This window comes from Ixodes scapularis, unplaced genomic scaffold (genome assembly GCF_016920785.2).
Source record: "Ixodes scapularis isolate PalLabHiFi unplaced genomic scaffold, ASM1692078v2 PGA_scaffold2__306_contigs__length_199485367, whole genome shotgun sequence".
NCBI classification, from domain to species: Eukaryota; Metazoa; Arthropoda; class Arachnida; order Ixodida; family Ixodidae; genus Ixodes; species Ixodes scapularis.
The window spans coordinates 54,386,775-54,413,111 of NW_024609857.1; the positions used below are offsets into that span (position 1 = coordinate 54,386,775).

General features: G+C 45.8%; 1 protein-coding gene across 1 annotated transcript in view; it reads left to right on the forward strand.

Moving 5' to 3' along the window:
• Nucleotides 1–24,897, forward strand: part of LOC121836486 — a 41,715-nt gene extending 16,818 nt beyond the window's left edge. The window contains exons 3-4 of the mRNA XM_042291396.1: nucleotides 22,036–22,945; nucleotides 24,778–24,897. Coding sequence (XP_042147330.1) covers nucleotides 22,036–22,945; nucleotides 24,778–24,897 — 1,030 coding nt within the window. The remainder of the gene's footprint in view (nucleotides 1–22,035; nucleotides 22,946–24,777) is intronic.
• The last annotated feature ends 1,440 nt before the right edge of the window (nucleotides 24,898–26,337 follow it).

Sequence of the window (26,337 nt, forward strand, 5' to 3'; positions counted from 1 at the left end):
GTTATTTACTTCTAATCTTTTTTATACACTCAAAAAAATGCCTGAGCGTCTACTTACCCGCAAAGCACACAAAGAGCAAATCTCTGGGATGTAGGAAATCCGCTCAGCAAATGATGAGGCGGAACATCCGTTTAGACCTAAAAATTAGGTCTGCGCTGAGGCATTAAGCAATGCAAAGCGTCATGCTTGCATTGCGTAATGCAACGGCGCAGACTTAATTTTGAGGTCTTAACACATGTTCCGCCTTATCATGCGCCGACCTGATTTCGCAGATCGCCGAGATTGGCTCTTCGAGTGTCTTGCGGGTAAGTAGATGCGCAGGCATTTTGAACAGAATGGGGAAGGCGAGCACATGCAGCCGCGTGTACCTAGCTACCTTCCCAACATTCTCTTGTATGCTCGGGCAATTTATCGAAAGGTCTATTGAGCTCCGCGTTCTTGAGACGCTGCTGTTTGGAGGAAATTGGCGTGCTGGCACAGGCATGCCACGCGAGTAATATGAATCGTCGCGTGCCGTGCTCGTAGCCCATGACAACGGCGGCCTTACGGCGGCGACAACACGCCACGGCTTGTTGTACCTTCGCCGGAAAAAAAAAACGATAATAGGTATCGTTGACGTCGTAATGCCACGGCGCATACGGGGATGGCTCGACCTTACACGTTCCATAACAGCCATTACTACCTACAACGATTCGACACGTTGTGTAACACCTTGCAATTATTACACTCCGTTTTACACTAATTTTGAGCACAGCGAACGCTACCTTAAGGGCATGCATTGTAGCGGCACCACGTCGTCTTTGAGCGTTTTTTTCTTAGTTATTTTTTTTTAATTATCGGCTAAACCAATTACGTGCAGAAAATAAAAGGTAATGTGCCAAGCATATAACACGTGCTGTGTGAAAAAAAAAAAAAAAAAAACTTCAATTACGGCGCACTCACTGTGCGTGCTTGGTTTAACCGGTGAGGTACAAAGAGGCCGCAATCGCCATGACGGTGCACTTTTGCCGCTGCTAGGTTGACTCCGTGTATCGGCTGCTGCTCTCGGACTTTATTCCCGTGCTATTCTTTCCGTACGCTTTCCTTTATGTCGTGATATGCCTCCTTTTTTTTTTATTATTCTTATCTTTAAAAGTTTACGTGGTAAAGCCGAGGCAACGCGTTATTTTCAGTGCACGCACGTTCGTCCGCCTTTTCATATATTATACGGCAACGCGTCGCGTGTAAAATCCGGTTCGAGAGAAAGCTTGCCATCTACAAGCTCGGCACCGCAATGTTTATGCATGGGACAATTAAGCCTGGCTCCAAAGCTCATTATGTGCTTCGTTAGCGTGCAACAAACAAATAAATATTAGAAGAATAAAAGGAGAAAACAAAGCTTGCCAACGCTTTAAGTGACACGATGTGTTCGAGATAAATAAAAGAAGGGGAAAAAATGCGACTAAAGAAACTGACAACGCTGCCGGAGCTGTCGGAAGCAGGCGGCACCACTCGACGATGCCAGGCGTGCCTTCCTCTTTTTTGGCAGCTGACACTCGCGAAGGAAAAGCCAGAGAGTCAAAAATAAAGAGAGACAGAGAGAAAGAAAAGAAGACCACCCCGCAATAAATAATAAAGCTCGACAATCGCTGCCGCTGGCTTCGAGGTAGTACCTGCGATATCACGGTCGTGACCGAGGCCAGAACACATATACGTGAACGCACGCACGCAATCTCCGCTCACAAAAAAAAATAAAAAAAATATTTAAGTGGCTGAAAAAAAAAAATAAAGCAAGGCATAACTTCTTGGGTATAAAGCCGAGCCGGAGAAGAGGCACATCTTCGTCTCTGCGCATTTGATCCTTAATCCGCGACTCAGCCAGAGGGCCTCTAATTTAGGCGGGGTACCGCTCCCCGCATCGCTGGTGTTTCTCATCCATGCCTCGTTTCTTTTGTCTAGCGTCGTAACTTTCGTGTGTGTGTGTTTTTTTAGTTGTTGTTGTCGTTGTTGCTGTCGTTGTTGTTGTCGTTGTTGGTGCTGTCGTTTCTCGACTCGCAAATGTTTTTGTTTTTTGTGTTATCGTTTACCAGGTGCGCAAGAAAAAGGTGATTCCGTTTCTAGGGTGGCACAGCTGCCGCCGAGGAGAGAAAACGTTGCGTTATCTCGAGACGCTTTGGAAGACGCAGACGGCTGTTCATATGTTCTGCTCCAGCCGTCGCGCTTCGCGAAGGCGTCCCTCGCTATACGGCGAAGCTGGAAAGCTTGTAGTGTGGCAGTACTGGTGATTGTAAAGCCGTACAATAGCCGCCGGCGGAACACTGACGACAGATTAATAGGCACCCCCTGCCCCCATCTCCTTTGGGCAAACCCGCAGTGTTGGGCCAACACATACGAAAGGCCGTATTGTGCATGGGCTTTCTGAATCACCTACAAGAGGTGAGCACGGAACAAGGATTGAACACGAGTGATGCATCAGCGTAGGTTGCTTCCATTAACGATTGAACACCCCAGCACTGGACCATCTTCAGTGACTCAAGACCAGCACTTCAAATAATCTTGTCTTCTATGAAAAATAATGCGTACAACTTTCTGGTATGCCAAATCTTCTGCACTTGCCACCGAGCCCTCCAGCAGGGTCATCACATAACTCTACAGTGGATACCAGGTCATTGTGGTGTCGCCGGCAATGAGACAGCAGACAGTGCAGCAAAATCAACCAGTAACGGCAAGAAAATTTGCATACCCTACTCCAGGTGTGACACGAAAACTCTGGCTCAAGACGTGGCAAAAGGAATTTCACGAAACTACTGGATGAATCCACATTACCATCATCCCAGGCTATACTTCCTTGATCCTCAACTTGCCTTCCGCGTTCCACCTGGACTTTCAAGACAGCTAAAGGCGGTCCTGCACCGACTGCGGCTTGGTGTGGCATACACCGCAGTTTCTTTGTCGGATTCAAAGAAGGGGTTCCGCGAACTGTGCAAGCTGCGAAGTTGAAGGGACAATTCAACATATCCTGTGGGAATGTGATAAATTCAACGATGATCGACAAGTGCTGCAACAGACACTAATGGCGTTGGACTCGCGACCTTTCTGCTTATCAAAAGTGATTGGTGCCTGGGACAGAACTGACCAATTCGTGAAGGCCACGAAGGCCTTGGTAGTGTTCCTCACGAACACGGAATTATCAGAGACTTTGTAGGGTGCTTAAAATGCCTGTGAGATTTTGAACATTTGTACTATTGCTCACCCTCACTGACAACTTCACCTCATCTTTCTTCCTCATCGTCATACCTTTTCTTCCCCCTTCTCCTTCTCCCCAGTACAGAGTAGCCAACCAGAACCTACGTTCAGGTTAACCTCTCTGTCCTTCCTTAATAAAACCCTTCTCTCTCCTCTCTCTCTCCCGGCTGAGTGCTGTTCTCCTCTGCAATCTCTGCTCCTCACTCGCCTCTTGTAGATGATGTGGAAACTCCAGCACTGCGGTCTTCAGTCTAGGTGGTGTTGCTGAGATCGAACAAGTAGCAACTGACGACGTCGATCGCCTTGGACACCAGGGCGAAGACAAGAGACATTGGAGATGCGCCGCTCACCGACCGCGCAGCCGCGAGGCGGTTGGCACCGACACCTGGGCTTCAACATTATCACCGGAAATAAGAAAGAAAGCAAACTTAAAAGAGAGAGCCACCTGAGCGGTCGTTTTGTTGCCTCGGTTTCATTGTTCCGAAAAATAAAGTTTATTTATTTTAAAAAAATGCGAGGGGGATTAGTGAATAAAACATGAATACCAATTAGATACGAACGAAACAGAAAAAAAAAAGATTATACAGACCAGGGTGTGTTATATACAAGGTGGGGGCTTTTGTTCCTATGCGGCTGGTTCAAACACAGCTCTGGAAAACCACCAGCTTGAGAGAGTGTCGCGGAGAGTCCAGGATAACCTTTCTGTGTTCCGGTGGACGTCCCGGGTGGGCCACTCTTGCATAGGTGCTGGGTTCAGGCTACAAAAAAAAAAGTTACATAAAGCTCTTTCATGATATGTTTGTCATTCACTTATGTTGCATCTTGGGCGCGGGCTTTTTCATTTGCGGTGATTTACAGGACCTTGAAGTTCTTCTGTGTACCCATTCGCACCCAAAAAAGGAGCATCCTGGATTATCGAAAATTTGTTGATGTTATTTAAGCGTTATTTTAAGAAGCGGCTCTCGAAACAAGCTTAAGAAAACAATAAGCTTGATCTCGAAATTTCCCTGGCACACCGGCTGGCGGGGATGTTGTTCTAGGTGGAGACTGTGATGTTATATAGATTGCCTTACTTAAAACGCAAAGGAATAACCTGTTTTTCTTGTGCTTGCTTTACTGGATTTGTTTGTTTCTACCGGTGTAAGCGATAACGCGAAAAACAACGTCCATTCCATGCTTTCTCAAGAGATATGTAAGCACGACAGAAATAGGCTCACCTTGTAAGATGAGCGTGGAGCATACCTCTGCTCGTTTCAATCACTTTTTTAGGGCAAGTTCGCTCGCTAATGTTTCCCCGCTACATAAAGATAAATGCGATAATCGAAAAATTAAGCCGGTAAATTTTAGTAGGTGAATTTCGCCGCTTATGTATAATCAAACTTGAGGAATAAAACGAGTTTAATTATCTCTACCAACCCGCTCGTTCTGTCCTTATTTATAATCCTGTCACAAAATTAGTCATTTGTTGCGAGCAGAGTTGAAGCATTCATCAGAAACGACTTCGACTTCAACGCTGAAGAAGATACTGTGACACAGGTCAAAGTGTACTGTAATAAATAGCCTAGTGTGCCACGGCATTTTACACGAATCGAAAAAGGATTCGAGCATTGTTCGACTCGAATAATATCCGTAATGATTTTGCTGATATGGGAATCGTCGGATGCAGATGGCTCAGACCAATCGCATAGTCCTATAGGACCATGCGATTGGTCTGAACCGTCTGCATCCGACAATTCCCCTATCAGCAAATTCACTACGAACATTATTCGAGTCCAACAATGCTCGAATCCTTCTGCGGTTCGCGTAAAATGCCGGGGCACCAGGCTATTTATTACAGTACAATACAGTACAAGCATGACGCTTTGCATTGCGTAATGCCACAGCGCAGACTTCATTTTTAGGTCAAAACTGATGTACCGGCTCATCATGCGCTGAGCTGATTTTGAAGATCGCAGAGATTGGGTCTTTGAGTGTTTTGCGGGTAAGTAGACGCGCAGGCATTTCTTAGAGTGTAGGGTGCCTTGTCTACACGTCTCCTGGCGCATGAGCTAAGTAAGCAAAATAAATTCCCTAGCCATGCCATGAAACTGCAATTTTGAATATTATATACATTTATTTGCCCTCAGGTCTGATCTATCCTCTATATACAGCATGCCCCCGCTTTCCCCTAAAAAAAAAACTTTTTTTTTTGTTTTTAATTGCAAAAATAGATTACGCATAATACAACGCTCATTCTCCACCCAAATATAACACCAGCGGTTCGAATGAGATGCCGAAGTTTAAGTCCTAACTGTTATCTGTTGTTTAAAAGTTATATAAGTGATTTCCTGAACATTTTGATGGAAGCATAATAGAGCCCGTTTTTGCCCGTTTTCGGTAACTGGCGTCACTCAGCTCCATGTATTCGGGAGCAGCCGTTCGTCGCCATTTTATTCATTGACTATACAGGGTGATTCAAGGAGAGGCCAGGCTCTTTAAATCGACCGCAAAATTCGGTTTCTTAACCTACCGCACTACGACTTTGTGCAGCGTTGCCCCCAGATGGTGCTTTTTTTTTTTTTTTTTGTAGAATTTGCAAAGAGCGAACCTACCTGAGGAAAAAGTAAAGAAAGAAAAAGGCTTAGCTCTTATGGAAACGCAGCGAAGCCACCAGTCTTCAAACAACACGGCGCCGTTTCGCACGGGAGACAAGAGATGGCGCAAGCGGCCGCGACGCCAACCGCCGCCAACGAACAAGCATTCGACGCCGAGAGCCGGCATCTTTAGCAGACAAGAAACTGCAGTCCCTTGTTGCTACCGCTATGGTGCCTGGAACGCGTCTCCGACTGGTGTGTTTACCGCGGCCAAAAAAGTGGTCCCTCGATTTCCGCATGATGACGTCATAAAAGTGTCATGCTGTCGCCGGTGGCGGCCCTGGCGGCGTCCCAACAGCTGTGGTGTATGTGGCAGACGCCTGTTCTGTTGCAGGTCGCTTTTCACTGTGATAGTTCACGGAAGCTAGAGCAGCCGGAAGTTGGGACGCCTAAAGCGACGCCGTGACGACAGCGACACTCGCGTTCGCTCGAGCTTTTCGCCAGCATTTCTACGGCCAACCGCCAGGATCGCGACAGGCAAGAGCATGACAGTCGCGTCATTTGTTGCCACCTTGGGACCACTTTTGATGTATGGGCGGGATAGGGCGCTAAACACACCAGTCGGAGACGCGTTCCAGGCACCATACTACCGCGCCTGCTTTTGTTTCTGCAACTGTCGCCGCCTGGGGAACGCGCGCCGCTTTTGAGTCGAAAAGGTCGTCAGCTAAAGACGCCGGCTCTAGGCGCCGTATGCTCGTTCGTTTGCGGCGTTCGTTGCGCCATCTGTTGTCTCCCGTGCGAAACGGCGCCGTGTTGTTTGAAGACCGGTGGCGTCGCTGCGTCTCCATAGGAGCTAAGCCTTTTTCTTTCTTTACTTTTTCCTCAGGTAAGTTCGCTCTTTGCAAATTTTACACAACAAAAATGCACCATCTGTGGGCAACGCTGCACAAAGTCGTAGTGCGGTAGGTTAAGAAACCGAATTTTGCGGTCGATTTAAAGAGCCTGGCCTCTCCTTGAATCATCCTGTATTTCCTAAAATCTCTAATAAATTGTGAATAGGATAACGGTTAGTTCTGAAACTTTTGCATCTGGTTCGAACCGCAAGCGCTACATTTCGGCTGAGAATGAGCGTTCGACTATACGTGATTTATTTGTTAAATTAAAAAAAAAAAAAAAAGAAAGCTTGTAAATTGATTTTGGGACACTTTGTAGAGCACCGTCTTCTTCAAATTCGGGGCTATGTTTTCCGATACGGGAACGAGGAGTAAATGCTGGCAACGTAGAAAATCCATACGGGGCCCAAGGCTGAAAATAGGTCCACGATAAAAAAGATAGTACTCGCATGGCATACACACGATGGCTGCACCAACGCGGAGCTTGTTTTCAAAGTCGATTCTCTCAGCATTAGCAGTATCGCATCTACGTTTTCATCGGACCGGAGACCTCTTCGTATATTCCGATGCCACGCGTGTAATGTTCTCGTCGAGCGTCGTTTTTGTGTACCTTTCACACACCATTTGGGGTTTCTTAATGACGACGACCGTTCCAAAGAAGGCCGCAGGTGAGCGAGACCAAGGAGCCTAGATTTAAGAGAGGGGGCAACTGTAACCATGGAGAGTGTTTGCAATTTAATGATAGACGCGTCACCTCCGCAGATTGGTCACATGTGCGCATGCGCTGCGTTGTGGTCAGGTGAGGAGGAAAGCAGACGCTAGCAGACGACAGACGCTTTCGTCTTCTCCTCACAGCTCGTGCTGCAAACGCGGCCCATAAACCACGTGACGTGACCCCAATCGAGCACTTGGAAATACTCTGAAATCTATGCACACTATATTCTAAAACCGTGCAGTACAGCCAAAGCTACAGGGAGAGAGTGTATCCCAATCTGTTCAAAAGGAGAGAAAAAAGGGAAAGGAGAAAAAGGCTGGAATCCCAGCCTCTTTCTCCTGTTCCTTCTTGGCCTCCTTATGAAAAGATTAGGGCACGCTCTCTCCCCTTTCGCTTTGGCTGTACTGCACGGTTTTAAAGAGAGAGGCGAGAAGGGAGGAGAAGGAACGATTACGCGACCGGGTCTATCGACGCTACTTTGGAGAGGCTGACCGGTTATATGCTGACGAAGTACTAAACGCCAGCTATCGAACACCAAGGGAAAGGGGAATGACATAATCGCGAATAGAAAGAAGGTGGCGCCAGCGAAGTACAATAAGAATCATAACTTAACAAGTCGAATAATCTATACTCTGAGTTGCCCTCTGCCTCAAAAAATCGACCAATGGTAATTTTTTTTTACGCGCGGTAGTATAATTATTTTTTTCTGCGTATCGACACGAAGATGTGCTCTAATTTAAGGTGTTTTTTTTTGTTTGTTTTGCAAGAGCAATCAGGAAGTTGTCGATATATCAATATTTTATATTTAAACTGAACTGTTTCATGGCAGTCGTCTAGAACGTCGTGATCAAGGGCGGCGTCGGTTATATAGTAGTAGTAAAGGTGTACCAGTTAGGCCAACTGGTAAACAAACGCCCAGGAGGGCGGGGCCAAACCCGATCCGACCAATCACAGCGCAGGAGGGCGGGGCCAAACCCAATCCAACCAATCACAGTGCTGTAGGCGGGGCCCTACTGCACTGTGACTCTCCCATCCCAGTGAGCGCTGTGGGCGGGGCCATCCATCGATGGCCCCGCCCACAGGGCATTGGCCATCGACCAATCGGAGCTCATCGAGGTCCCGCCCTCTGGTGACGTACGCGGCATACCAGGAGTTAACAACACCTGGTTTTACGCACGTGCCTCTGGTATTACGCACGTGCCTCGTACCTGGTAATTACCTGGTTCACACCTGGTAATCACCAGGTACGCGGATGTTATCAATCACGTACGCAGCGCGTGTCAGAAGCGTGGGAAAGACAGAGATGTTGTCACCACGGCGTGTCACCAATCACGTGATGTTAACCACGTGATTTTCCCCGGGTTCGAGTTGTGTCCGACAGAGGGCGCTCACGTGATGTCATCAGGGTTGGTGTTGCATCCGACAGAGGGCGCTGCGCTGCGGTCACATGACGGTCACGTGACTATCAGGGATGTCATCAGCACGGCTCCCATCACGTGATTCTAACCATGTGATTTCCCCGGGTCGAGTTGCGTCCGACAGAGGGCGCTCACGTGATGTCACACAGGGTTCGTGTTTCATCCGATAGAGGGCGCTGCGCCGCGGTCACATGATGGTCACGTGACATTATTTGAATCGCTGCGCGGTAAACGACTTTTATTCGCTAAAAAAGGCTCTGCGGCGGCTGGGGCATGACCTCGCTACCTTGTGCACCGGAGCCCGACACTCTACCCCCTGAGCTTACTAGAGGGCTTAACTCTTCGTAGTTGTCGGTGTGTGCAAATCAGATCACGTGTTTTCCTGGCACTTGGCTTTTGTTTTTTTCTTTATCTCACTTGGCTTTTGTAATACGGTTAAAAAAACAGGATGCGTCATTGCCGCAGGTCATGTGTCCATGGTCGCGTGACGTTGCTCGTCTTCCTATCACGTGATTTCGTGCGCGCGCGATTCAAACGATGCTCGCGAACTCGTAGCCTCGTGGCGGCCCCTTAGCTGTTGCAAATGGGGTCTTCGACCCGCTGAATTTCGGCGTCATGTGACGGTCCCAAATAGCAGCAGCTGGGTCAGGCTAAATTGGGGTGAATGTAAAATTTTGAAGCTCGCGGACCGTGATAGATGTTGACCCTGCGTAAAGCTTTAAAGTGGCCCTGTTAAAATTTGGGGGCAAGCTCGTAAAACTTTGGAAATACCCAGCGAATTTCGGGAATAGGCGCCATCTAGTGTTCAATGTGTGAAGTGGTCCTCGTCAAAATTGGGTGACATCGGGTGGTAAAAGCTTCGACCCGCTATAAATTTTGGGCGTCATGTGAAGGTCCCAATTAGCACCAGCTGGGTGTCGCTAAATTGGGGGTGAGGTCACGGTAAAACTTTGAATCTGGCGGACCGTGTTAAATCTTGGTTCAGCGTAAAGCTTCGAAGTGGACCTGCGTAATTTTGGGCCAAAGTCTTGAAGCTCACAGACTGCGCTGGACCCAGTGATTTGTTTTTTGAATAGACACCATCTAGCGTTAGAACTTTGAAGTGCTCATCCCTAAAATCGCGCTGACATCTGGTGGTAAAAGCTTCGACCCGCTAAATTTGAGCGTCATCTGAAGATTTTCTTAGCACCAGCTGGATATCGATCCAGCTGGTGCTAAGAAATTCGATGTTTCGGTTGCTATTGCGCTGCGGTGACGTCGAAGTGAATCCGGGCCCTCATACTCGTTCTGGGACACTTCTGGAGGTTGACACCCTGCCTGACGAGCCGTCCGAACAGATGGCTGTCCTTTTTCACCTCCTAAAAGACCTTCAGGCACGGTCTGTTCAATCGGCACAGAGTCAAGTTGAGCTGGTCGCTGACGTAAAATCAATAAAGACTGGCCAAAAAAATATTGAAACTAAAATTGGCCACATTCAAAAACGGCTAGACGCCCTTGAAGAAAAAACAAAGGTACTCGACAATTTTAACACGAACCTGGTCGAAATTCAGGACTCGGTAAAAGTGCTAACCACTCAGCATGACTCAATGGAATCCCGCCTTGACGAACTGGAGGACAGGTCGCGGCGTGACAACTTACTCTTTTATGGCATTCCCGACTCCCGCGAGTCATGGGAGCAGTCTGAGGCACACGTGAAAAGTATTTTGACAAACGCACTCGATACCATGCCTGAAAATTCCATTGAACGCGCCCATCGTCTGGGGCCACTCACGCCGAACAAATGCCGCCCCATCATAGTTAAGCTTTCTGGCTACAAAATAAAAGATAAGATCCTTTCGGCACGCGCTAAGCTGAGGGAAATAAACGTTACTGTTAGCGAAGATTTCTCGCCCGCCACGCGTATTGCTCGAAGAAAGCTTATCGAGTTTGCTAAAAACCTACCTCAGTCACCAACATTCCAACTGCGCCACAATAAGCTCGTGATAAACAAAAAGCAATACGTGTATGACATGGCAACCGAGAGCGTAGTCGAACTTGCGCCCCAACGCGCCCCTGTTAACCCACAGCCGAGCACCTCAGCACACGAGGAGAGATAGGGAAACGCGAGGGGCAGTGGTCTTAACGTATCTGATGTATCGGTTCTTTTCTGTAACATTCGTAGCATAACTAATAAGCGCGATTCACTAACCTCAGCTATAGATACCTGCAATGCTCATATCATAGCATTAACTGAAACCTGGTTGCATCCTCATTTTCGCGATCACGAAATCTTCGAGTCAGCACATTGTTTCTCTGTCTATCGCTGCGACCGCACAACGCGTCGAGGCGGCGGCGTTCTTTTGGCCATTTCCAAGGAATTGCCTTCCCAGTGTATTCATATCCCCAGCAACTTGGAAATGGTATGGGCTATTATTGAAATGAATGGGCAAAGAGTTATTGTTGGTGCTTGCTATCGTTCCCCTAATTATTCTTCCACCTTCGTAAACGAGCTACATGATGTAATTAACCTAGTTGTGTCTCGTCATCCTACATTACCTTTATTTTTACTGGGCGATTTTAACATTCCTAATATTTCATGGGACAGCGAATCGCCTTGTATGCAACCTTTTTCCACTCTAGCAGATGAATTTCTAAATCTATGTTCTCTGTTTTCATTCACGCAACTTGTCAAGCAACCCACAAGAATAACCGAATCAGTCGCGAATACACTAGACCTTGTACTAACATCTTGCCCTGATCTCATCTCAGAAATTACTTACTTACCTGGCTTGAGTGATCATACCCTTTTGTCATTTCACGTCAACCTGCAGCGCGTTAAGACTAAAAGAAAAATGAAAACTATTCGTAATTATCAAAAGGCAAATTTTGAGGCTATTAATAGTGATCTATCTGTCTTCCTCGAAACATTTTTAAAGGACTTTGAAATTCGCAGCGTGCAATCCAACTGGGATATCTTCGTGGCCAAGATCAACGACTTAACTAATAAGTACATTCCTACCCGCACTATCATCTCTAACAGTAATGCTCCCTGGTATAACCCCCACATCAGACGTCTATCTAACAGAAAAAAGCGATTGTACAGATCGGCCAATTCATCATCAGACGATGCTCGTTGGGCCGCTTACAAACTGGCTTCTGATGAATACGTGGCGGCCATTAAAACAGCCAGAGAAAAATACCATAATACTACCTTACCATCCATGCTTGTAACCGACATTAAAAAATTTTGGCGCGTGATAAATCCTGCTGATGATGATAATATTTCATTAGTTGACAGTTCAGGGAATCTCATTCCCCCTCATCAATGTCCGTTTATCTTCAATGAAATTTTTACGCGTAATTTTTCTGTAACTTCCGACATCTCACTACCAACTACCTATTCTTACGACTACCCTGCTATGTTCCCGATAATCATAGATCCTTTAGGTGTCGAAAGCATAATTAGATCACTTAAACTTTCCTCCGCTCCTGGTTGTGACCTTATCAGCCCCAAATTTTTAAAATGTACGAGCGTTTATTGTTCAGTTATCCTGTCAAAAATTTTTCAACAGACCATCGATAATGGTTGTCTTCCAGCTGAGTGGACGGTCGGGAAGGTGATTCCACTTCATAAATCAGGTAACAAGCATTCTCCACTTAATTACCGACCAATATCACTAACCAGCATCCCATGTAAAATTTTCGAACATATACTATCTTCGAACCTCGCCAACTTCCTTGAATCTAATTCGTTTTTCACGTCGTCACAACATGGCTTTCGAAAAACCTACTCATGTGAAACACAATTGGTATCAGTGCTTCATAAACTAAATGTTATTCTTGACCATTCCTCATTAGCCGATTGCATCTTTTTAGATTTTTCAAAAGCTTTTGATAAGGTAAGCCATAAGCTATTACTCTATAAATTGCACCAACTTAACCTTGACCCAAAACTTTTTATCTGGCTTGAATGTTTTCTGGTTAACCGCTCGCAGTTCATTGTAGCTAATAATCACCTCTCTCAGCCGAGTGGCGTTCACTCCGGTGTGCCACAAGGCTCTGTGCTCGGACCTCTTCTTTTTCTTATATACATTAATGATCTACCCTCTTGTGTCTCTTCCCATATTCATTTGTTTGCCGATGATTGTGTTGTATTTAGGGAAATAACTTGTGAAAATGACATTAACACGCTCCAGTCCGATCTTAACGCTATTTCTGTTTGGTGCAAAACGTGGTGCATGCAATTGAACATTAACAAATGTAAATTTATGCGGGTGTCCAGGAAAAATCATAATCTACCTGTTTACCATCTTCATAACTCGCCCCTAGATGCTGTGACTAGTTATAAATATCTTGGTATTCACATCACATCAAATCTCACTTGGACAGTTCATATAACATATATAATTAATAACGCTAACCGTATGTTGGGATATCTTCGACGTAATTTTGCAAAAGTTCCCTCATCTCTAAAACTTTTACTTTACAAAACACTAATTCGTCCAAAACTTGAATATGCCGTTTCAGCCTGGGACCCTTGTCATGAAAATCTAATTCACTCACTCGAAATGGTCCAGAATAACTCTGTTCGCTTTATCTTGTCCAACTATAACAGAACTGCGAGCATAACCACAATGAAATTCAGCCTTGACTTACCGTCTTTGTCATCTCGTCGTAAAAACTTTCGTCTTTTCCTCTTTCACAAGTTATTTTATCACCCCCATCTCCGCACCGAACTTATATTACCTCCCCAATACGTTTCATCTCGATTAGATCACGTCCATAAGGTCGGTGTCCCATCGTGCAGGACTAATGCTTTTTTTCAGTCATTTCTCCCACGCACATCAGAAGAGTGGAATCGCCTTCCCGTACCAACAGCTTCAATCGAAGACCTCCACCTGTTCAAGAACGCCTTAACTAATATTGTATGAATAGACGCCATTTTTTTGTATTTCTAGTAACTGCTTTCTTTTACTCCAACACCATTTTTGTAACCACTCCCCTCTTCAATGCCAAAGGCCCTGAGGGTACATGTAATAAAAAAAAATAAAAAAATAAAAAATTTTGGCTGGGGTGACGGTAAAACATTGAAGTTCACAGACCGTGCTACACCTTGGTCCAGCGTAAAGCATTCAAGTGACCCTGCGAAATATTGGGTCTCAGCGTAAACTTTTGAGAGCTCACAGACCGTGCTGGATCCCAGTGAATTTTGGTATAGGAGTCGTTTAGTGTTAGGACTTTGAAGTGCTCATCGCTAAAATTGCTCACATCTAGTGTTAAAAGCTACGACCCGCTAAATTTGGGCGTGACATGACGGGTCCTTAGCACACCTGGTCAGCTATATCCACTTAATTTTGAGGGGTGACGGTAAAAAATTCGAAGCTCACGAACCGTGCTAAGCTGAGAAACAGCGTAAAGTTTTGAAGTGGCACTGCCATATTTGGGGGGCTGGCCCCAGCATGTAAAACTCTGAAGTGGCCCTGATTAAATTTCGGGCCCAGCGCGTGAAACTTTGCACAGTCCCAGCCAATTGTGGTGTATCCGACACCTAGCGTTAAAACTTTGAACTGGTCGAAGAATATTTTAAACCTCAATGAGATGAAGATAGCATTTTCTCTTCTCGATTTTGCACGAACACAGTTTAAATCTGGGACTTAGGCGTATGAGTTGACACCTCCGTTCATAGATGGTGCGCGGTTTTCTTACTAAGCGTCTTTGTTGTTAGGGCATGAGTGACATCTGGCGGTGTGGGTGTGACCTTGCGACATCTTCTGCTGAAAAGTTAAATTGCTCGTGTCGCTAAGGCGTGCTCATCCGTACTTTCGCGCGCGCGCAATTCAAGTCCGGGCTTTGTGAGTTGTCGATTGCGTTTGTAGATGGCGCGCACCTGAATCCCTTGGCTGGAGTGAACTTTTACCATTATCACGCGAAATGTCTTCCTAATTTTAGCGCCAGCTTGGTAGATGGCGTCAACTCTATCGCGCGCGCGATATCTCTCGCTAATTTAGCGTCATCTGCAGCTGCTGAACGGAGCAGTGTGGGAAATGGAACGGAGCGTGGCCGCATCCATACGCTAAAATGAGAAAGATATGGTATTTCATTTTTTTATTCCGATACGCTCTAAAGACAGCCACACTTCTAAATACAGATACGGCGCTTAATTTTTTTCACTCTACGCAACAAAGACGTGATTGGAAACTCTTTACACAAAAATGTGACTCGATTATTTTCCTACCAAATCTGTTATGATGCCCTCCTTTGTGTTCCTGAAGCAGGGAACACAGTCAGTGCATGTGCGGTCATGAACGACTATGGGGTGAAAGGAATCAGCTGACGAACGGGAAACCTCTAAATTATGCTCTCTGAGCCTGCGGTTAATGCATCTTCCTGTCTCCCGCAAGACAAAGGAGTGAGTAGTAGGGAAGGTGTACCAGTTTGGCCAACTGGTAAACAAACGCCCAGGAGGGCGGGGCCAAGCCCAATCCAACCAATCACAGCGCAGTAGGGCGGGGCCCTTTCCCTCTCTCCCATCCCAGTGACCAATGACATCGATGGCCCCGCCCACAGGGCATTAGCCATTGACCGATCGGAGCTCATCGAGGTCCCGCCCTCTGGTGACGTACGCGGCACGTGCCTCGTACGTAATACCAGGAGTTAACAACACCTGGTATTACGCACGTGCCTCTGGTATTACGCACGTGCCTCGTACGTAATACCAGGTGTTAACAACACCTGGTTAACACCTGGTAATCACCAGGTACGCGGATGTTATCAGTCACGTACGCGGCGAGTGTCAGAAGCGTGGGAAAGACAGAGATGTTGTAACCACGACTCCCATCACGTGATGATTTTCCCCGGGATTCGAGTTGTGTCCGACTGAGGGCGCTCACGTAATGTCATCAGGGTTGGTGTTGCATCCGATAGAGGGCGCTGCGCCGCGGTCACATGATGGTCATGGGACCGCGGCGCATAATGTCACATGATGGTCATGTGACATTATTTGAATCGCTGCGCGGTAAACGACTTTTATTCGCTAAAAAAGGCTCTGCGACGGCTGGGGATAGACCTCGCTACCTTGTGCACAGGAGCCCGACACTCTACCCCCCGAGCTAGAAGCACATTGCTTCCTAGAGGGCTTAACTCTTTGTAGTTGTCCGTGTGTGCAATTCAGATCACGTGTTTTCCTGGCACTTGGCTTTTGTAATACGGTTAAAAAACAGGATGCGTCATTGTCGCAGGTCATGTGTCCATGGTCGCGTGACGTTGCTCGTCTTGCTATCACGTGATTTCGCGCGCGCGCGATTCAAACGATGCTCGCGATCTCGTAGCCTCGTGGCGCCCCCTTAGCTGTTGCAAATGGGGTCTTCGACCCGCTGAATTTCGGCGTCATGTGACGGTCCCAAATAGAAGCAGCTGGGTCCCGCAAAATTGAGGTGAAATGTAAAATTCTGAAGCTCGCGGACCGTGATTGATGTTGATCCTGCGTAATGCTTTAAAGTGGCCCTGTTAAAATTCGGGGGCAAGCTCGTAAAACTTTGCAAAGACCCAGCGTATTTTGGGAATAGGCGCCATCTAGTGTTCAATGTGTGAAGTGGTCCTCGTCAAAATTGGGTGCCATCTGGTGGTAAAAGCTTCGACCCGCTATAAATTTTGGGCGTCCTGTGAAGGTCCCAGTTAGCACCAGCTTGGTGCCGCTAAATTGGGGGTGATGTCACGCTCACGAACCGTGCTAAGCTGAAAAACAGCGTAAAGTTTTGTGAAGTGGCACTGACATATTTGGGGGGCTGGCACCAGCGCGTAAAACTCTCAAGTGGCCCTGATGAAATTTCGGGCCCAGCGCGTAAAACTTTACACAGTCCCAGCCAATTGTGTTGTATCCAACACCTAGCGTTAAAACTTTGAACTGGTTGAAGATTATTTTAAAATTCAATGAAATGAAGATAGCATTTCCTCTTCTCGATTTTGCGCGAACACAGTTTACATCTGGGATTTAGGCGTACGAGTTGTCAGCTCCGTTCATAGATGGTGTGAGGTTTTGTTGCTGAGCGTCTTCATTGTTAGGGCATGAGTGACATCTGGCGGCGTGGGTGTGACCTTGTGACATCTTTTGCTGAAAAGTTAAATTGCTCGTGTTGCTAAGGCGTGCTCATCCGTGTTTTCGCGCGCGCGCAATTCAAGTCCGGGCTTTGTGAGTTGCCGATTCCGTTTGTAGATGGCGCGCATCTGAATCCCTTGGCTAGGGTGCCTAGATGTCTGTCTGTCTCAGGGTGAAGACATCCATTGTTGTCCGGAATGTGCCAGCGCGTGACGCGCTCGCGCACTCGGTGCGTGACTTGGGCGGTAAGATGGCGTCTATGCATCAGCCAAAGCTACGCTCTCGAGCTGAGTGACACCGGATTGCGCGCACTTCAAAATGCATAAAAAAACGATTGGGCGGAAAAATGGCTGAGATGTCACCACTCAAGCAAAAGCGCGCGTGTGTATGAAGGCACTCTACCCTTGGCTGGCGTGAACCATTATCACGCGAAATGTCTCCCTAATTTTAGCGCCAGTTTGGTAGATGGCGCAAGGTAGCGAAGCTTCGGCCAAAAAGCGGTTCAAAACAAATCGCCAGCGACATCGACCTGGAGGGTCACGTGAAGGATGCGATTGAAGCGCGACTAGGAGAGGTGGGGACAAACATTATTAAAATTAAATAGTTTGTGACTAGAAGTATAATCATTGGTATTTTTAAACAAGCTAAATATAATTATTAGATAATATCAATCATATTTAACGCGCTACAAAATTCAAAACTGTCTTTGTTTTTGATAATATTATGCATACTTCTTATTAGCGTCCTCTGTACGCCACTAGCAAAAAGGCCGACTAGCAATAGCGATATTTGCAGTTTTATGTAGACCTCGTGGCGCGCGGAAAGGCAGTCTGCTGACGTCCGTCTGCTTGCTTGTGTTTGGGCCTCCACGTGCTCTTCGCTTTTAATTGTTTTAGCGGCAGTTAACACCGTTTCGGGAGTTTTGTTGTTTGCTCGGGCGTGAATAGCCCAGTTACCTACGCGGGAACTCGGCTGTCGTGCGCTTGGATCTTGGACGCTACTGCGCCCAAGAGGCTCAACGTCTTTTGCGATGATAAGCACAGCGCGATACGCAAAGAAACGGTGCTCCGTGGAAATGTGTGAAAGCAACACCCGCACGGCTGGCATCTCGCTGCACCGGTTTCCCCTCGACTCTCGAAGGTGAGACTTCGCTACTGTCAGTACACCCTGCTGTGTGATGTATGCCCCTTGTTCGGTCTCCTCTTAACTCTTGTTAGTTTTACCTAAAACTATTAGGGTTGTCTGGATGTGCACAAGAAACTACACCTGAAGGCGTAATATGTTATACTAGGAATGTTTTAAGTTCAAAATCACTCTGACTTCGCAGCGTTGTGTGCCGTCATTATAAAAGTGCCCACGATATTAAAATTTACCTTTACCGGCCTGGCTCTGAGGAGCCTAGTGTCGTGATCATCGGCGTGGTTATCAGTGGTACAACGCAGATATATAATAGGGCATCTATGCGTAAGACTCGTGTTTTTACTCTTCATGATGTACAGAGAGCAGTGATGTCATGCATTTGTTAAGGTCCTTGCACTGATTTGCTTGGGTCTGTGGACATTTTGGCTACATTTTCTTTTCGTAAGTATTCATGGCACCCTCATAGCACCATGCCTTATCTTCAGGCGCGAAGCCTGGGTTTGGTTCTGCAACAACCGAAGTCTACAGGCGAAGACTCCATGGCAGCTACGAGACAGGGTAGTTCGCTCCTTACATTTCGAAGAGTCAGCTCTCCTGCGCCCTGGACACCTCCGTCACAATGCGTTGCCAAGTGTGCTTCCCACAAAAAGTAAGCAGACCAATAAACCTTCCGTGCACTTTGTGACTAAGCATGGTTAACCCGCTCTTAGAAAAATGGTTACCACATGGGGTTGAAATATTGCTTTTGTGGGCTCATAACATGTTTATATTATTTGCAGGGACGACACATGGCGACATTTCCAGCAAAAGCTCTCCAGGTTCAGCAGTTTTGCATGGTGAGCTTTTTCACTGAAACTAACATAAAGTGGCAGCAACTGCCAGCACCACTGCATTACCTCATGGTCTTTATGACTTGAGCATTTTGCGAAAGAACTAGGTGAGATTAGCTGGTAAAAGCTGGTTGAACATCGACAGAGGTACTGCTAGAAGTTCATTTCAGGCCCGTTTATAATGACATGTTTTACTTGAGGTGACATAATCAACGTCACAGAGCATCTTTTGCCTTGCCGACACCCAGTCTTCCATAATAAAGTTGCCCATGGAAGAATAAATTTGCAGAGGTGAGTGTGACGCCCTCATTTAGCTACACATGCTTCGGCAGTTCAGACTCACGGAGCTTCTGTAGTCACCCTGACGACCAGTCTTCCGAAATGAAACTTTCGTGGGAACAAGGTGATTTCCTTTGTCGTGTGTTAGAATAGACACATAGGAAGGAACTCAACTCCTATTCCATGGCCAACTTCACGCTAAATTTGCACAGAGGATTTCGCCAGCCTCATCGAGCTGCACATACTCCGGCCACTCAGACTGGTGGAGTTCCTGTAGTCACCCTGACGACCAGTCTTCTGAATTAAACCTGTCATAAAAGAAGGTGAATATACTTTTTATGCATTTAAATAGGGGAATAAGGGAGGACGTCCTCTTCTCCTTTGCTAAGTTCACATTAAATTTGCAGAGCGGATTTCTGTGGCTTCAGTGGACCACACATACTCGTGCACCTTACTAGAGAACAGTCGACTAGGGGCCAATAATAAATGGTGGCCGAATATTGCTTGTTCTATCTTTTTTATTCCCTTTTCTTTGTGAGCTTGCTTTCTCAAGGGGTAGAAACAGCGCAACTTGCCGTAAAACAGGAAACAAGGAGTATACAGACAGGCGCAGTAAAAGTACACAGAGAGGCACTGTTTCTGCCAGCTTAAATGAACGACCAACTCGTCCAACTTTCCACTTTGTTGAACTTGCTTTCTTACTTGCAGTTTTTACAAAAGCTTTTCTTTCTTTCTTTCTTTTTTTGCGGTTTATCACAGCTACGCTCTACGTCAAGATGCTGCTCCTGCTCAAGAGTCCAGCGGGGACGTGGCTGACATGGAGATTTTGGTTTCTTCACCGTCGCCTAGAGACTCTCTCTCTGGCTGTGCTGCTGAGCCTTCTTACAAATGTGAGTGCTTTCTATGATGCGAACTTTTTTCTTTTGCAGTTTTTTTTTTTTTTTTTTTTGTGAAGTTATAAAAGATCAGGCCGCAAAAATAAAAAGCCAAGGCTCGAAAAACACCAGGAGATACTAAACTTTATCTTGCGAGCAGATGACGCAAGGGGTCACATAACACCAGACCGACAAGCTGGCAGCTTCAAATCGAAGTTTGTTCAAAGTTCACCACATTTTTGTTTCACGGTATTGTCATTGTCAAGCACACAAAAAGACAAAAAAAATGTTACACACGCAGGTGTTAACACCGTCAAATCAAAACAGCTGAACCGGTTTCACTGAATCATAAGTCTTCCCGCAAAACCTCACGTAAGACAGTGTTTTTCTAAAGTTATCGAAAAGCTGCCGTGGTCATATGTGTGTGATGCTGAGCCTGTCATGGTCCCTTGTCCTATCTGCCAAACTTTAGTCGCCTGTTGTTGTGCGAGAGCTTCACTCTTACAATGCCATGGGCATAAGTAAGGTATGGTCAAGCTTTAAGAAAATGCATTTCACAGTTTGGATGCCTATTCTGACTTGCATGTTTCTGTGTGCGCCCTGGTCTTTTTGGACTATCAGGTCTCTGGCCAACATGAAGCGCCTAGTTCAACATAAAGATGTACTGTTGCTTTCCTAAACTTGAATTGCATGTGTAGCTTGTCAAACTTGCGGTTCTTGTTTAAAGACACTTCAGATCATTGAGGAATGTTCTTGAGCGTGAATAGATTACACATTTAATAAATTGATGGCGAATGCAAGTTTTTCTTGGAGACCTAATATGGGTCATTTCCCAAATTGCAGCACCCTGCAAAAGCCGCAGCATCGGCAACAAGAAGGTGAACGCCTGAGAGCCAAGGTGCGACAGCTTCAAGAGCGCAACAAGAGGCTGCGAAGAAGGCTGCAACGACAACGTCAGATGAGGACTGTTGCCGAAGTCGTTGAGAGTGTCCGAGTTCATGTGCCTCCTCGTGTCGCCGCACTCGTTGAAGCCCAGCTTAGAATGAGCAATGTGAGCCGGTTTGGCCAGAGATGGTGCAGCTACAACAAAGCCTTGGCTTTAGGCCTCTACTTTCATAGCCCCAAAGGCTATAAGTATTGCAGGCGACTGCTCAGGCTGCCATCAGTAAGGTCACTGCAGCTATGGCTTCAGCGTGTGCCACTAAAGATTGGATTTTACCCTGGCATTTTCGAGCTGATAAAGAGGCGGGCAGCTTCTTTTCCTCGAGCCGATCGGGGCTGCAGCATAGTCTTTGATGAAATGCACATCAAAAAAGAGCTTTCATGCAACCCCTCGTCTGACAGGTTTAAAAGACTTAAAGAACATAGTGGACAGCAAGGCAAAAAACTGGCAAATAAGGCTCTCATGTTCATGGCGAAAGGAGTCGTAACACCGTGGAAGCAGCCGCTTCGCTATTTTTCGCTCACAAAGGCACACCTTCAGATGTACTAAAAGATCTCTTTTTCCAGTGCTACAACGCTCTTGTGGACGCTGGCCTGAAGCCGGTAGCTGTTGTATGCGATGAACGGTGCCAGAACGTGTCTCTTTTTCAAGCATCGTAACTGCCGAAAAGCCTTACGTAGAGATCAATGGCAAGCCACTCTTTTTTTCCTTTTCGATGCTCTGCACCTTTTGAAGTGACTGAGAAACATGTTATTTAAATACGTATAAAACAATGGTGATTACATAGTGAAAAGTTCCTACATCAAGGAAGCTTATGAAAAGGACCGTAAACTTGAGATCGGTTCTATGCCAAAGCTGAAGGAGTAGCATTTTAATTTGACCTCCTCGTCAAAGATGTCGGTGAAGCTAGCAGCTCAAGTGTTTAGCAATCACTGCGCAGCTGCATTGTATGCCTTTGTTACTTCTTAGCAATGGCCAGCCACAGCTGTTCACACAGCGAGATTCGTTGAAAGAATCTACCGTCTCTTTGACAGCCTAAATAGCTCGCAGAAATCTGCAAAGACGCCATATGCCTCTGCAATCTGTAACGGCTCTATCCATGAGGAGTTTCTGAAAGAGTGCATTCTGGTTTTTAAGAGCCTGCAAGTACTCGGATGTGGAAGGCAGCCGCACTGCATTCGTGGCTTCTGCTCAACAGTTAGGTCTCTACTGCTGCTCAGCAACCATCTCACGGTTAATTGCGGTTTCACCCACCTTTTAAACCGCCATCTGAACCAGGACACCCTTGAAAACACTTTTGCTGTTATACGTTCAAAATCAGGTGCAAACACGAACTCCACTTTCCGTCAATTTCAGGCTGCGTTCAGGCACCTTTTGATTAGCAACCTATTCAAGCTGTCGGAAAAATCAAACTGTGCTGATGACATGTCTCTCCTTGCTACGTTCCCAGCAGGCATTCTGGCACCTTCTCCTCGTCTTGCATTAGGAAGCACAGTTTTTCTTACCACGGCAGACGATTCGCCTTCAAACTACCCTTTGGCAATAGGAGAGAACAACATGGTTTATTTTGCTGGGTGGCTGGCATCGACATTCCTCAAGGTTCATTCCTGTGTAGGAACATCCCAGAAATATCAGTTGAGGGCAGAAAAGCCGTGTTTTTCTGAGGGAAATCAAGTGCTCTTGTATTTGAGTGTGAAAAGAACGGCCGACTCCCACTTTGGAATCCTCTCAGTTCCTTCTGCTTCTTTCATATTATTTGTTGAAGCTTGTGAGGAAGTCTTCGAGACATGTATCAACAACCTAATTTCAAAGGAGAACGTAGGGCGCACTCTTTGTGTCCTTTTTAACCAGAAGATTTCAAAGTCTCTGACTGTATGTGACGAAAGTGTTTATGATAATTTGTTTTCTCTGATTGCCAGAATCATTCTGCGCTGGTTCGCGCGGAAAAAAAATGCTGACTATTTGATGCAGTTGCAAAGTGTAAAGCTAGGCAGCAAGTGCGCAGACTACGTATGTGAGACCACCCAGAGTACTTTAAAAGCAGTGCAGGTATGTTATATTCGAGCCTTTCATTTTCTTCGGGTGCTTGAGGAGTAATGTAGTCTTCTAACTTATTCACATATATAGAGTTTAAATCTGTGAAGCAAACTGGCTTATGAAGTGCAGCATACCACAGGGCTCCAAGAGGGTTTACTCCACTTGGCTTCCTTGACCTGCACCAAACAGTCGATGCGTTGCAGTGTAGCAGCACCAGCAGATGCAAGTTAAGATATTTTCAGCATTATGGTACCTTGCCCAAGAAATGTGTAGAAAAGTGTAGCTTTTCTGTGTATTACAGTGGTGGCCTCATTTGTCGTCGGAACACTGTGGAACCTCCGAGTTATTAGTGGCTGCCTATCAACTGTCAATGTCCTCACAACATCCAGCCGATTGTACAATGTCTTATGTTATAACAGTGTGCCTTATGTACCGATCTACTAATTTTCTTCGACCATGACCTTTTGAAAATAGTTGAAATAGTTGTATAATTCTAGTGAGTAATCTGAGTGAATGATTGTAAGTGAATAAAACAAATAAAACGCGACTGTTAAAGCGACGTTGGACTTGCATTACAGTTACTGTTGTGTATTTTATACGCCCAACACACTCCAGCAATTTGATTCACTCTTTTTTGTGACATTACATAATTTGGTTTAAGGTTTCTCACATATTTCCCAGGGATCCTGAAGGAACAAAAAGCAAAACACTGCGGCTGGAGTTTGACCACAGTGCAAAGACACGATGGTTGTGACGAAATGAAACTACTCTCAGAGCAGGTCGGCTAACAAAGTCGGCTGCAGAAAAAACAAACATTTCGAACAAAATATAAGAGCAAGGGCGAATAAGGGTGTAAACGATCCAGTATTCCAGTATAGAGTAAACACAAGGTGTACACACCAAAAAAAAACAAAAAAAAAACCCGAGACTGCAGGTAAAAAGAACGACATATACACTAAAAATATCAAACAAAGCTCAAACACGGGGCTATGTTTGAGACTTTTTAGTGTATATGTCGTTCATTTACCTGTGATCTCTAAAATTAGTTTTGTTTAATTTTCGCGCCAAACCGCACGCACGCATGACGTCACGTTTTTTTCCGGAAGTGTCGTCATTTCCTGTTGATTTTTTGTTCCGCCGGAAGTGTCCCCACGACTCATAGATGGCGCTAAAGCAGCTCCATGGGCCGCCATTTTTTCGACATGTGGGCTTCTATGGAAGCTTCGCTACCCATGTACATATACCTTGGATGGCGTCAACTCTATCGCGCGCGCGCGATATCTCTCGCTAATTTTATCGTCATCTGCAGCTGCTGAACGGAGCAGTGTGGGAAAATGGAACGGAGCGTGGCCGCATCCATACACTAAAAATGGGACAGATATGGTGTTTCATTTTTTTTTATTCTCATAAGCTCTAAAGACATCCACACTTCTAAATACAGGTACAGCACTTAATTTTTTTTTCTGTCTCATTTTTAGCGTATGGATGCGGTCACGCTCCGTTCCATTTTCCCACACTGCTCCGTTCAGCAGCTGCAGATGACGATAAAATTAGCGAGAGATATCGCGCGCGCGCGATAGAGTTGACGCCATCTACCAAACTGGCGCTAAAATTAGGGCGACATTTCGCGTGATAATGGTTCACGCCAGCCAAGGGATTCAGATGCGCGCCATCTACAAACGGAATCGGCAACTCACAAAGCCCGGACTTGAATTGCGCGCGCGCGAAAACACGGATGAGCACGCCTTAGCAACACGAGCAATTTAACTTTTCAGCAAAAGATGTCACAAGGTCACACCCACGCCGCCAGATGTCACTCATGCCCTAGCAATGAAGACGCTCAGCAACAAAACATCACACCATCTATGAACGGAGCTGACAACTCGTACGCCTAAATCCCAGATGTAAACTGTGTTCGCGCAAAATCGAGAAGAGGAAATGCTATCTTCATTTCATTGAATTTTAAAATAATCTTTGACCAGTTCAAAGTTTTAACGCTAGGTGTTGGATACAACACAATTGGCTGGGACTGTGTAAAGTTTTACGCGCTGGGCCCGAAATTTTATCAGGGCCACTTCAGAGTTTTACGCGCTGGGGCCAGCCCCCCAAATATGTCAGTGCCACTTCACAAAACTTTACGCTTTTTTTCAGCTTAGCACGGTTCGTGAGCGTGACATCACCCCCAATTTAGCGGCACCAAGCTGGTGCTAACTGGGACCTTCACATGACGCCCAAAATTTATAGCGGGTTGAAGCTTTTACCACCAGATGGCACCCAATTTTGACGAGGACCACTTCACACATTGAACACTAGATGGCGCCTATTCCCAAAATACGCTGGGTCTTTGCAAAGTTTTACGAGCTTGCCCCCGAATTTTAACAGGGCCACTTTAAAGCTTTACGCAGGATCAACATCAATCACGGTCCGCGAGCTTCAAAATTTTACATTTCACCTCAATTTTGCGGGACCCAGCCGCTTCTATTTGGGACCATCACATGAAGCCGAAATTCAGCGGGTCAAAGACCCCATTTGCAACAGCTAAGGGGGCGCCACGAGGCTACGAGATCGCGAGCATCGTTTGAATCGCGCGCGCGCGAAATCACGTGATAGCAAGACGAGCAACGTCACGCGACCATGGACACATGACCTGCGATAATGACGCATCCTGTTTTTTAACCGTATTACAAAAGCCAAGTGCCAGGAAAACACGTGATCTGAATTGCACACACGGACAACTACGAAGAGTTAAGGTGCAACCCCACCGTGCATGACGTTTTGGTGCTTTTCCTACGGCTTATAACTTTAGTTCTATGTATCTTACAATTACAAAGTTAGTGTCAAATTAAAGAGCAGTTTTTCAAAAATGCTTTAATGTCTTGATATTACGATTATTTTTAGTTGTTAGTTAATTATTTGCCTTTTAATAGACCACAGTCTCTAATATTGAAAAAAGTATTTCTCGAGTTATAACGTCCCATCGTCCACGATATTTTACGTAAGCGTTCGGTTAGATGTAACAAAATAAAAAAGTAAGCAACGAACTGTACAGATAATGTATACTTTAAAATAAAAAATAAAATTTAAAATTGTAATTTTTTATGGCGCTATAAAAACGGAATCACGTCAACTGATCAAAATAACGAGACATTAAATTATGAAGCATCCTTCGATATTGCATTTTCCTGAACTTCCATATTGATATATTACACGTTAAGAATGTTATAAGACCTCAAACTTTTCCCATTCAGTTAAGGCGAGTTGCAGTTTCTGAATATAAACTACAGATGGCGACACGTGTTCAAGAACAGCTTGATGTGCATTTTCTGTCGTGTGCC